This window comes from Manacus vitellinus, unplaced genomic scaffold (genome assembly GCF_001715985.3).
Source record: "Manacus vitellinus isolate BGI_N305 unplaced genomic scaffold, ASM171598v3 scaffold_18_pilon, whole genome shotgun sequence".
Lineage (NCBI taxonomy): Eukaryota > Metazoa > Chordata > Aves > Passeriformes > Pipridae > Manacus > Manacus vitellinus.
The window spans coordinates 721005-734298 of record NW_021939324.1 but is presented as its reverse complement, the minus strand read 5'-3'; the positions used below and the strand labels follow the sequence as shown (position 1 = coordinate 734298).

Sequence of the window (13294 nt, the reverse complement as noted above, 5' to 3'; positions counted from 1 at the left end):
ACACTTGCTTTCTTCTGATTAGTTGTCTTATAATCTACTTATCACATATCGCAGAAGAATTGCAACTTTTTTATAAAATAATTAGAAAGCTTCTGTGATAACTGAAGTTTGTCTCACAGATTCTTTACAGGTATTTTGCAGAGTAATTATTAATTATACACAAAACATAGATGTGGATTGTTATGTAGTTTGTAATATTTAGTAAAAATAGCTTATTAGTCAATTAACAGATTTTAGTGTGATTGTTAATATTTTTATGAGTTGCTACAACAATTTTGTGTAGATTTCAGATCGGCAAGAATAGTGCTTTGAACTGATCTGTATGCAACAGTTCTGTTTATCTTTTCCATCTTTAATTCAGTGCACATCTTATTCTTTATCTGTAATTAACATGTTGACAGAAGAAAAAAGCGTAACAAGAAACAACTACAAGAGAAGGAGGAGAAGAAGAAACCAACTGTGTCCTTCTGCCCAGAGGCTTCCATCATCACTATTAGTGACACAGAAATGGTTGACGAATCAGAGACTGAGGTATAGAATAATATTTCTTTCTTTGCTTTTTTCCATTCAAGTATTAACAGAAATGAAAGAAGTGGAAAACTATAAACCAAAACAATAATGTACATCACTTTTAGGCTCTAGCCTAGAAACGGTATATATATATTTAATTCACAGACTTGCATTTTCTGTAAACAGTAGATTTATTTTTATGAAGTATTCTAAGATTGCTATTGTTTTTCCTGGAACATGAACTTGTCTGTTTTGATAGGATGTAAGTCTGTATGAACATTTATAATAAAAACATACAGAAATGTTAAAAAAAAATTACATTTAGCCTAGGACAAATGACCCAGGCATTTGTCATTTCACAAATGACAAATGACCCAGGCATTACTCTTTTCATGTGGGGCTATATGGATGACAGTGTAAAAGTAGGAATGGGAAGTATGAGATCTCAGTTCTGTCACAAACCAGAAACTGAGAAAATAAAGTCTTTATCAGGGTGGGTTTTGATTTATATACTTGTACTTTTCATTTGCCAGGGCCTTTTTGATACCTTTTGGGGATTATCCTTGCAAGTACCAGATTGCAAGCTAGAACACCACCAGATTTAAAGCTGGAACACTACTCAGAGCAGCAGACTCTGTTTCTGGTCCATACCACACTTTTGAGACTTCACTCCAGCACAGCAGCTGGAGACCCTCTCCAGACCAGGGAGATATTACTTAGGGTACAGCAGATATAGCATATACTCAAAGAGGAATAAAGAATTTGTGTTACTACAGATCACCCTGAGGTACATATGAGGTTGTCACATAGCCAGTAATTCCACTGAGCTGAAATAGATCGGAAGAATTTAAAAAAGGAGTAAGAAAACAAAATTACAATGGTTTTTTTCCCCCAGTTATTACTCACACAAGGTATATTGGATAGTTAAACAGCATCAAAAAAGCCTTTAATCTGCATTGGAACTGTTTTTAAAGATGATTCCTTTTTTCCTTATATTAGGATCACAAAACAGAATCGGCATCTTACCCTCAAGATGGTTTGTTTGTTTCAATGGGCAAGTACAAGTCTTTTTAGTGCTTTGAGTGCTTAAATAACCAGAAAACCAAGGACCATAAGTTTGTTAGATTTCAAATGAAAACTCTGTGGTCATCAAGATGTTAAAAACTTGGATCATGTAGTCTGTGGGCAATACAGCTTAATGGCTTATGGTATCTTTCCCCAGACCTTTCAGGATGGACAACAGGTTTCCAAACTTTTTTAGGCATAGTGAGTTTTTAGGGGATTGGTGTGGAGAGACATGCAGGCAAATTTAAGGTCTTATATAAATTATCTGAAGACTCAGAATAGTTCTGAAAATTACAGAAGTATTTTAATTTTTTTCATAATGAGTGATAGTCTTGTGTTTTTATGGTTAAAAACAATTGAGTTAGTGAAATAACAACATAAGTATGTTGAATGAATTTCAGTAACTATGGTTTCATTATAACTATGGTTATGGTAACTATTACTTCCATTAACTATGGTTCTTGGTCATTTCTGTTCATGTGATTTATCAAAATAATGCTGTGAACAATGCTTTTTAATATTAAATTGTTTTCTTATTACAAAACAGATCTTACTCCAATTTTATTTGCCTGCATAGTCTAACTACACAGAACTTAAGACTCTTTTAAAAGAGATTCAATGTTTACAATGCTTATAGCTTGCAACATTAAGACCATGCCTGTGGAAAGATTTGCTTCTTTCTAGTATTCAGCACAATATTCAGTCTTATCAGAGGACAAAATACAATCTATTCTCTAAATAATGGCTTGCAAACCTCTGTAAAACATCAATAAAGAAATTAAGGTATACACATCATAAATGCTTCCCCCCCCTTTTGGACTGTGAAGCAGACTTTTATGGTACAGCATACTAAAATACTGAATTTAAAAATCATATACCTAAACTGAACCTTGATTTTAATTCAGTGTAACATTGTAAGTCTCAATACAGTTGCATATTCACATCAAGTAGGTAGCATGAACTTTTCTGGGAATCATTCATGACATATGCTTAGAGAAAAGTTAAAAATATCTGTCAGGAATACAAAGAAAAAACTGTTCGAATCCATAGTTTTGAGTTAGTATCATTGCTTTCCAGGATGTCTAATTCTTGTGTTATTTGTAGACACCCGTTCTGCATTATTACATTTCAGACACAGTGGAGGAAGCAATTACTACTTCAGCAGATCTGCATTACATGGCTTCTGTAGGGAAAAAACCAGCAGAAACTCAAGATGCAAGTACAAATACTCATCCAAGTAAGTGCTATCTGTATGACTTACAGAAACCAGCTGCTTCTGGTGTTGCTTCTTTCTAGTTATTTTGTCAGTTTTCAAAATGCAATAAGATTGTAAAGGGAAAAACAGTTTTTTGTGCTCCGATTTTTTTGTTTCAAAAAGAATTAAACCAGAAGCCATTAGAATATAAATTACAAAGCAGTAGTTAAAATAATTATAATTAAAAATATCACTGATGCAATTATGTAAGTGTCCACATGCTTTTCGTAAATCAGTTCTGATGTGACTTTTTCTGAAATCTTCTAACTTCATTTGTGTTTATCTAAATGCTTTTTAGACAGTGTTTCACCCTGTGACTGAAATTGTTTCCCTGCCTCATCCACCACAACTTTTCCTTGATTGTGAGCTGTCAAATTAGAAATGTGCATTCAGATAATGCCATCAGTATCGTTACTTTCCTTACATTCATGCATTTTGATCTTGGTTGTTTTTTTTTCCCAATCAAGTGCTCGAGTCGTATCAGGATCATGGAATCAGTGGTGGAAATGAGATTTCCGAAGTTCAAAAAAATGAGCCAGCCCAATCTGTTCCTGTGCCAGGTGTGGCTCCAGGCTCTCTCTACTTCATTTGTTGTTTGGGAAGTCTATAACAATATAGCAATTTTAACATGGGTTTTGTACATGGGGTAGCTTAATGCAGGGCATAGATAACATGGTAATTCATCTGATTTCTTGAAACCCAATACTAAATAGTTATAATACTATTTATGAAAAGTTTGGCTGGAATTTTTCATGAAGCAGTGTACCTATGCCTTTGCGTTCCTGTATGAGATTGTTTTGTGGATTTTATCTTGATTTTAGTGCCGCTTACTCTTGGGGTTTTGGTGTAATGTAGACCAAAAGAATTGACCAGTGGGATGTTAAAACAGATTACAGCTCTACATGAAACTGAGCTGCAGTAGCTCAGCTACTTATACAGTTGTTTCCTTGCATCTACTAGATGCAGGTTATAATGTTCCAGTCCAAAGTAGGAATTTTATTCTCAGTCAGTCATCTTTTGGATCAATTTGTAGAACAGAAAACAGAAGGTAACTGAATTTGGGCTAAAGAAGATAGATTTTGGGTTGGGTTTTCTCCCCCCGTATTAAAAATCCTTCATAAATTGAAGTATGTAGATTTCAGCACCTAAGTATTTTCCGTATGGTACCAAATGAGCATATTAATTTTTCCACTGTTTTAAAATTCAACTGTGTTTTTCCATTTGGAGATAATTTTACTACATGACATAACTTGTTTGCAAATAGCTTTATTAGAGGTCTTTCTAGCTGGGTAATATAATTTATTTGAATCAATTAAAGATGAATTTTTTTTTATTTTACTTAGCTGGGATAGACTTGGAAATTAGTAGCAATTTAGACTGCAGCTTAGTCAAAGCTTTTCTTGGCATCTAGAGAATGCAGAGTTGTTTCCAAATATTTAGTCTGAAGTTTTGTGGCTTTTGCTGTAAATATAATACTGATTATTATTATTTTCTCATAGAATCATCTCGTGCCCCTGCAATACTACCACCTGACATGTATTTAAACCTGAGATTTCCCACTGAAGTGGAAAAGAAACCTTTACCATCCTTTCAGTCAGATGCACCTGATTTGGTTAGTAATCTCATGTACATGTGTAATCCAATGTACATGTGATTAAAATACTGTTTGTGTTAATTAATTTGTGTTCTTTGTCTCCAGAACAAATCCTTTCAGCTTAAAGTTTTATGGTTAATAATGCACTGTAAACAATATATTCAAAACACATTCGGTATAATTCTTCATAATCTTGTTGTTGTTTAGCATGAACATGAATATATCAGTGTGATCGACATTGAAGACAGTGACATCCTTAGCAATTTGCCCATGATACCTGAGTCTGCAGAAGAGGTAGATGCTGCACAGCAAAATGAGAAGTTTGAAATTCCATCTACTGCAAAACTTCACCACACAGCAGCTTCTGTTACTAATGTAATTCCATGTGAGGCTCTTCAGAAGCAAGGTAAATCATTTTGTTTTCAAACCTGAAAAAAGCAAGACAGTTTTGTTATAATACTTCCACAGAAAATCTGCAGCTTTCCTCTCAATTAACCTCCTGCTTTTTTAGCATTAAACATCAACATTTGTACATTTGACTTCTTTTGTGATGATTCCTGGCTCCTAAAATCTATCCTTGTGTTCAGCACATCTGTGCCTGATTACCTGCAGTATTTACCTGCTTGCAGTTTATTCAATGATATTGGTGCATTCTTTTTTTTTTTTTATTTCAAGGTGACCATCAGAAGAATGCATCAAGCCAAGTGCAAAAGGAAGATAAGAAGTCAGATTCTGCTACAGATAGTGTAACTTGGAACATACTACATGAAGGTGACAGAACTCTTCCTTCCTCAGAGCTTCCATCCAAAGTAATTGGCAGAGAATACTTTTCCACAAAGCAGCAAGAAATGGATATGCAATTACAGACACTACAGAACATGATAGAAAATATGGAGCAGGATTTCAGAAATACCAAACTGGTGAGTTCTGACAGCTAACTCTCATTTTTTAAACAGTTTATTGTGTAATTTTTTGCAGCTGAAGTCAAAACTTACATTTCAGAACTATGTGTTCTCAAATCTGCTTAGTATCTATTGAGAGAGATTGAAAATAATATACAGTTCTTCTACATCTAGTGCTGAACCATGTTGGCTGACATGGTTACTTACAGTGGAAGAAATGCTGGCCAGAATGGCCAGTTTTAAACATCAGGAAACTTCTGACTTATGAAGACTACTGAAATATTTTAGTTTCTGTGGTTTTTAGATAAGATATTTTGGAAAACTTCATCTACTTTAAAAATAAAAACGTCATCAGTAGGAGTAAAACTGTTGTCGCAAATAATAGCGTTTATATGTATTTTTCTCAAAGTACAAATCCAGAAGATTGAACTTCTTAAGTTAATCTGCTTGAGCTACTTTGATTCCTGAATTATTTTTGTTTGTTTGTTTTGAAACAGGAAACTGCATTAAAATGTTTATAAGATTATGATGAAAAAAGTTTATTTAAAGTATATTTTGCATGAATATCTGTGGTGAAAGTCTCAGAAACACCTTGAAGAAAGTGTCATTACTTAGTTTTTGGGTTTCATTTACAGTTAGTGAAACTAATAGAAGACATTGAAATGGCTACTGATTCAGACCCTAGTGCTCGTCCTTCATTCTCTGAAGCTGCTGAAGTCATTGATGATGGTATGTGTTCAGTTAATAGAAAGATAACACATTTGCAATTGAATATTAAACTTGACTGACTTTTAATTACCACTGAAGTTTAATGCAATCTCATAAGTTGTCATTGAAATATAAACCAAAAATACCAGAGAGATAAATAAAATGAAAGGTTGCAAATCTGACTATTAGGCATATTGCTTTAATAAAAATGCATTTGAAAGTATCTATAAGCCTTGATATTTTCAAAAATCATAGAAGTTTAAAAAATATGTATTTCTATTGTAACATGAAATCAAAACATGCTGCTTGTAAGTGCTTTACTCACTGATGTCAAACAATATGAAATTTGTCCCCAGGATTTATTTTTTATGTATATGAAGTAAGTTTTTTTCCTGCATCTTTGGTGGCTATTCAGTTGTAATATCTGTATTTTATTAAAAGCTTACATCAGCTTAACTGTTTGTTAGAGCAGATGTATTGAATGATTTATTGCTTATGTAAGAAACAACTATATAGTACCTCCCTAATTGTAGCTACTGTACTGTGCCAAGAGCATTGTCTAATCTACTTATGGAGTTAACACAAGGCCAAGTGGTAGAACCAAATTATGGCTATATCTATATTCACAGCTGAAACAATATTTAAGATGTCCATTAACCTCACACAGAGCAACTCCTGGCTCAGTTCATGTGTGCAGGATTGGTACACACACCACAGCTCTGGAAGTACCCTTTCAGAGAGGCACAGCTGACCCGAGTTCAGGTGGTTACAGGTTTGACAGATGAACTAAAGATGGCAGTAACAGGTATATATGAGTGATAGTTTTTGCATTGAGATGATTTTCCATTGGCCTACATTGGTTACTGTATTATTTTTTCACAGAATCAGAACGTAATTTGAGAGGCATGATTTTTGAAGATGTTATAGATGATCAAAAGGAGGGCTTGAACTTGGAGCATCCTGTACCCAGTTATACTCCAGTGGAATTACACACTCCTGCCGCTGCAGCCTTGGCTTCTAACTTTCCCAGTGGCATGAAGTCACCTTCTGGTATAATTTTTATTATAGATTTTTCCCTTTTGCACCTTCTGAAAATAAGTAAAACTTTTCTTCCTGGTGTAATACTTTTTCATTGCTGTTATACAGGCTGTTACATAATGCCAATTAGTTTATTAAAGTCAGTCATCAGTCTTTCTGGATTGCATTGTTTAGAATGGCTTCACTAATCTGTGCTGATAAGGAGTTTGTGTTACATGGCGGAACAGTATCACTAAATTTTGAAAACAGTTCAACAGTGAATCATACTTACACTCAAATTCACTGTTGTTGGAAGAAAATACCTTTGGGTCTGCTTCTTAAACCCATCACTGTGCTGAATTGTATTTACTTAATTAAGTGAAGAGGGTGTGGTGTCACAACACTCAAAGCTTCCTCCAAAAGCTGTCTTTATCATCTCTGTCATCTTCCTATGTCTAGGGAGGTGAGATCTCAGTTAAATCCAGCCACATCAGCAAAATCAATTGGTTTATTTCACTATAAAGTAACTACTGTTTGTGTCCTAAAATATTACTTTATGAAGTCTCATTTCGTTTTGCAAACTGACAGCAAATTGATTTTTGCAATTAGGAAGACTGTGGTAGCATTGGAAGGAGAAGGAAAAAAAATCAATCTCTTGCTTGAGTTTAAAAATGTAATGTCTTATTTTCTGCATATTACCTGCATTGCTTGCAGTCAAGCTTCCAAAAATATTACATACTTTGTAAATGTGAACTTGCATTTGATAGCCACATTTGCAACAGTCTGTCTTAGAAGGTGTTAAAACATGGTTCCTGTATCTGCATACAGCACAAGTCAGTCTCAAGTGGTATACACACCCAGATTAATTTTGAAAATAGTAATGCGGTTTTCTCTGTAAGTATAAACTTGTTACTTGCAAGCTGAGAAAGCTATAGGTGATACTAAGTTACAACTATAATTTTTTGAGGTGTAGAGTTTAGTTTAGGAGGGAAAGCAGTGCTCTTCCATCCAGGACATCCATACTGCTCTTCAGTTGCATCTCCTGAATTCCAAGCTCCTTCTGAGTTCCTGGCTTCTTCAAGTAAGTGTCAGTTGTTAATTTTCCATGAAACGCTGTATAATTAATTGGAACAGATAATTCCCAGTTAGTTGGTCATGGCAGAAGACTGACAACAGTGATATCATCATCGTAGCAAAACTATTCAAATCATCCAGGGATTTGTTAATTAGTGTTCTCTGAAGAATCTGTGCTAACCTGACAATCAATGACATGTTCTCTCACAGGCCATTAAGCCTATGTCCAATATGAGTTTATTTTTAATGTCAACATATTCAGGTTGATATATTTTTATATTTTATCTCACTGGCTGTTTAACGTATGTATGTTTAGTTTGTGTACAATTGCAAGGATTTTATTAACAAGGATTGTTTCTGTTTCAGGCTCTCACATATGTAGAGATTTACATGATAGGTACGTATTTTGAGATTGGTTTTTTCGAAAATCTGTTTGTGAAAAAGGAGACTGTCAAGGTGAAGTCATCACTTCATAAAAATCAAGGCATTCATTTTCAAGCTAAATGGAATCCCTTCTGTTAACTAATTTCAGGCATTTTTTCTGATTTTTGTAGTGCCTGTTACATTTACTTTATGCAAAAGCCACAGGAGCATTCAAAGTTCTTTTATAATTGCAAGTAACAGAGCTGTTAATGTAGATGGTGCTCTTGTCTGTGTGTATTTGTTATTTCTCCTATTTACAAACCTCTCTTTCAAGGAAATACATGCAACTGCTGCTAGCAGTTGTCTACCAAGGCCAACTATCACCAGAAAGTTTTTAAGGTGTTACCATATGAAAAGTGTAAAGCAACAAACTGAAGATTTCAAAACTGGAATGAGCCTATGCATTAGATAAAATGGTGTGACATATGTATTTTTTACTGTTAGCTGCTGTTACTCTTCTGGATCCAGTTGAGCAGTAGAAAAGAGTAGCTGGCTTTTCTTTCTTCCTGATCGTTCTGCTCCATTACCCACCTTTATTGTTTTGCTTGAAGCATAGCAGTAAACTGAATGGTTTATCTTATTGTTCAAGTAATTTACTGGAACTCCTTGTTGTGACAGAAGTAATTAGGGAGTGATTACTTAAGCTGGAGGATGGGTGTGAGGCAGTAAACTTTAGCAGACAGGTGATTTTTTACCCAAAGGAGTAACTTGAAGCAACTATAGCTTGTAGTCATAAACTATGAGAGTTGTTTTTTCCTGGGAGCAACTGATAAAAAGACAGGAAAGAAATAGGCAGAATTCAGGTAAAACTATCCTCTCACTCACACTGATTCTTGCTCAGAAGATCACTGAGACTGGGGGTTCCCTAACCTGGTAGCATCCCATAACCTTATTTCAGCATGTGCAGCAATACAAACCCTGTGAGTGCTCCTGGCTTCCAACTCAGCCTCCTCTGGGCCAGCCTTGTTCACACACCCCAGTGGAGCTCAGGCATTTCAGCTCTGGATGGGGTCAGACTTCTGGATATATGTTGGCTCAAGTGTACTTGATGACAGCAAAGCTAAGGGGAGGGCTGACACCTTTTTAAGGTGGTACATCTACACACATGGTCTAGGTATTGCTTGTGTGCACACAGTAGAGATGTGGGGAAAGAAAATCCAGTCCAAAGGTTTTGTGTAAAACAACCTGAATATTCTCATTTTAAGCAGGGGAGGAAGGATTTTAGCTTGTTGTTCTCACAGTCCCGTTCTGCATTAAATTGGTAACATCTTTTTTCCTCTACCTAACTTCAAGCTCTTTAGAAGATCCCCTGCAAGTTACCAGTCGGAGTGGTTTTACTGACATTAATGATCCTGTAGTAGAAAGTTACATCCCTCTGCCGGAGCTGGGCTTTACAAAAATACAAGCTAAGAAAATCCCTAGGTAATACCATGGCTGTTTTTATTATGTGCTAGTTAAATCGTTTTAACCCTTGTTATTTTTCTCATAGCTCATACCCTGTAAATGATGGAAGCAAGTATGTGTTTGAGTTGATGTTAATGGGACTAGTATTAGAACTGTTTAATAGCCACAAATTTACTGGCTTGTAAAACGTGCTTGTTGTTTTCTGTTAGTTTGGTTTACCAGGTGTAGGCTGGGGCAGAAATCTCTATATACAGCAGGCTCAGTTCAGCAAATGGACTGGGACCTTCTAAAACTGTTATGAAAGACAGAGTAGAAATTTGCTGTCAGTAGCACAGCAGATTCAGAAGCTTCTGGCCCAAAACTCCAGCTTGTTATTCTTCCCTTCCTGATTGAGGTTTCTAGACCTTCTGAGTGTCAGTTATAAAATCAGCTGTGTTCTCCCCTGAGAGAGGTAAAAGTGACAGCTGTTTCTTACTCCTGTTTGTGATATGAACTGCTGACAAAACAAAAAAATACAGCTGTTAGGGATGCCAGTCTATTGCACTGGTGCCACAGCTCACACCAGTTTAAGCTCCAGTCCTATTATCTGGATGTAGTTGACAACTGGCAGAAAAAATTTAGGAAACGTTTTGGAAATTACTTGTGTGCCAGGATTTTATGGACCAAAATTTTGCAGAAGAAAATTTCCCCTCTTGTTCATTACTTATGCTTCCAGCTGAGTCAGAATTTTAAAGGGTTAACAGTATTTTTATTATATCATGTGTAGTTGCCACAGGTTGCAATTTACAGGATGTACTAGATTATTTCTTATTCACATCTGCTCTCAGGGTTCATGGTTTTGCTGCTGCACATTCTCAAAAAACAGAAAAGGAGAGGAAAGAGATACAAACATGGATGAAAAGAAAGCAAAAGGAAAGAATGAGAGAATATATGAAGAAACTGGAGGAACAAAGACAGAAAGAATGTAATCCATTCAACCTAAGAAAGAATGTGGTAAGAATAATGGGAACTTGAAGAGTAACTGTTACATGTTGTACAAGTGTTGATTATTCAGGTTAGATAAAGGCTGACAGTCATTTATTTTTTTTTTCTATTTTAATATTGGGGGTTTGTATGTAGAATTTTATTTTATTGGAGCTGGACATAGTTGTGTCAGTAGAGATCAGTGAGCAAATGCACCAGTGTTCTTCACAGGCTGCAGTGATGGCAATTGGCAATTGGTTGCAATTAGGACATACAATCTTTTAACTGTAATGGATACAGCTATAACAGCCACTGATGAAAGACACGTTTTGTCAGGGAGTGAGAGCTACAGCAGTTGCTAAGATGTGTTTACATTTTGTGTCATCTGTATGCCTCCCCAAAAGCCTCACTGGATTTAAAAAGCAGAGTTCAAATGCCAGCAATCCTTTAGGAACATGATTAGATACTGAGGGCAGCCATCACCCACACAGAAGTGTGTGCAATTATAAAGGGTTAGCAGTAAATACAAGTTTATAGCCTGATAAATCTCTTCTGATCTGCACTGTGCTGGAAATAACTGGGGGGGTGGGAAGTTACAAAAGCCATTCAGAAGTGATTTCCAAATCATTATTAATTCTTAAAACATGCATTTGTCATCTGGCTACCTTTAGGATCTGAAAAGACCCTGCTGAGTCAGGGGAAGCTCTGGGGTTATAGGACGTGAGACATTGTAACAGCAAATATATCCCTATACTTTTTACTTGTTAGTTGAATTCAGGGGATGCTGTAAATACTTCTAGGCAGCAGCTCTGCTGGTTTTAACTCCAAAGTAGCAAACATGTACCACACACAAGTTTCCTGTTACTAAATAATTCAATTGTATTCACTTTTAGAAAGAGTAACACATCTCATCTATTTGAAATACATTATTTCCCCTGGTTTCAAACAGCCCTTCGGAGTGGAGCTGGGCTGCTTTTTTTGTACACCTGTAGAGAGAAGTGATTCAAGAAAAATAGGTCCTGCTTCTCTCCCTTTCCTGTGTTGCCAACCCATAAACATATACTTGATGCTTTTGTCATAGGCTTTTCTCCTGAAATCATTAGTGGAGGGATTCTCAGATTTTGGTAGGTGGTTTGGTATGGGTTTTGCTTTTTTTTCTTTAAGAAGAAAGCACTGAAAAATTCAAATTATACTCTAGCAAACACAGGCCAAAGTACAACCTTGACCTGTTTTTTAAATTAGTCATTATTAGGAACATAATTGATTTTTAGCAGACTTAAAGGCAAGGCCATTTGAAGCTTTGAACTTGAGAGTGAAAACATCTCTCTAGGAATGTTAATGTTTAGAGCACATGACTTATGGAAGATGTGACTGCAAGCTTTCAGTATACTTTTAGAGACTGGAAAGTTATAGAGACAATCTTGCCTGAATATTCTGGGAGGGCTGTATGCTTTCATACTGTTTTTCATTCTGAAGATGTCTTAAGCAGTAACTTTTAAGTCAAATAAGTACATTTTGAGAGTGAGAGTTTGGAATGAGAGCACAGTACATAGTAAGTTAATGAATATTATACTTTTTCTTACACAGCATTATAGTCCTACTTCAAAGGATATTAGAATGTTCCAGAACAGGAAAGAAGAAAAAGACAAGTAAGTTGCTATAAATACAACTTTTAATCTCCTTATTTATATATTAATCTTTCAGTGTTAAAAAAGAGGTAGTTTTAACTATCTTGTCTCTGAAACTTCAGATATCAATGATATGTCAAGATATTTCAACCAAAAGCATAAATAATTGATGTTTGTTTTGCCATTTAGGAAAATCCTGAAATGTTTCATCCTTTGACTGTATTTTTCACTTCCAAATTTCATTGTTTCTTTTTTTTTCCCCTATCACCGACTCATTCATTCTGTCAAACCCATTGGTAAGAAATTATTTAACTTTTTGGTAGTGATCTTAAAAGGTTTAGTACATCTTCTGTGAAACTGCAAAAAAAATGTTCTTTGTGTAGCCTTACGAGACTCACAAGCCAGCTGCAATGAAATGAGTGAAAGCATAAGGTAATGTATAATATTATTTCTCCATAGAGCCCTGTTATCTGAGCACCACAGAATGAGAATATCACAGGCACTTTCTCTGATGAATGAAATGTTATCTGAAACACCAGCACATGATCATAAAACTTTGTCCAGCACCAGATCACCTCAAGGGTACAGAAGAAGGCATATGGCATCTAGTAAAGGGTAACAGCTCTTAAGCATTAAACCTGCTCTTGTGTCTTGGCGTCTTTACCACACTTGAAATTGTTATGTAGAAGAATGATAGGTGGTAGACAATAGTAAGTATTTAAGCTTTGTTGCTCTGTTTGCATTTTTTCTT

General features: G+C 35.4%; 1 protein-coding gene across 5 annotated transcripts in view; it reads left to right on the top strand.

Moving 5' to 3' along the window:
• Window positions 1-13294, top strand: part of CPLANE1 (ciliogenesis and planar polarity effector 1) — a 55858-nt gene that overhangs the window by 38951 nt on the left and 3613 nt on the right. For all 5 annotated transcript variants that reach the window (XM_018070432.2, XM_018070431.2, XM_018070430.2 and 2 more), the window contains 14 exons: window positions 402-531; window positions 1510-1564; window positions 2708-2812; window positions 3298-3390; window positions 4330-4442; window positions 4632-4830; window positions 5100-5344; window positions 5962-6055; window positions 6917-7084; window positions 8492-8522; window positions 9842-9970; window positions 10780-10945; window positions 12503-12564; window positions 13003-13158. In XM_018070432.2, the coding sequence (XP_017925921.1) occupies window positions 402-531; window positions 1510-1564; window positions 2708-2812; window positions 3298-3390; window positions 4330-4442; window positions 4632-4830; window positions 5100-5344; window positions 5962-6055; window positions 6917-7084; window positions 8492-8522; window positions 9842-9970; window positions 10780-10945; window positions 12503-12564; window positions 13003-13158 (1746 nt within the window). The remainder of the gene's footprint in view (window positions 1-401; window positions 532-1509; window positions 1565-2707; window positions 2813-3297; window positions 3391-4329; window positions 4443-4631; window positions 4831-5099; window positions 5345-5961; window positions 6056-6916; window positions 7085-8491; window positions 8523-9841; window positions 9971-10779; window positions 10946-12502; window positions 12565-13002; window positions 13159-13294) is intronic.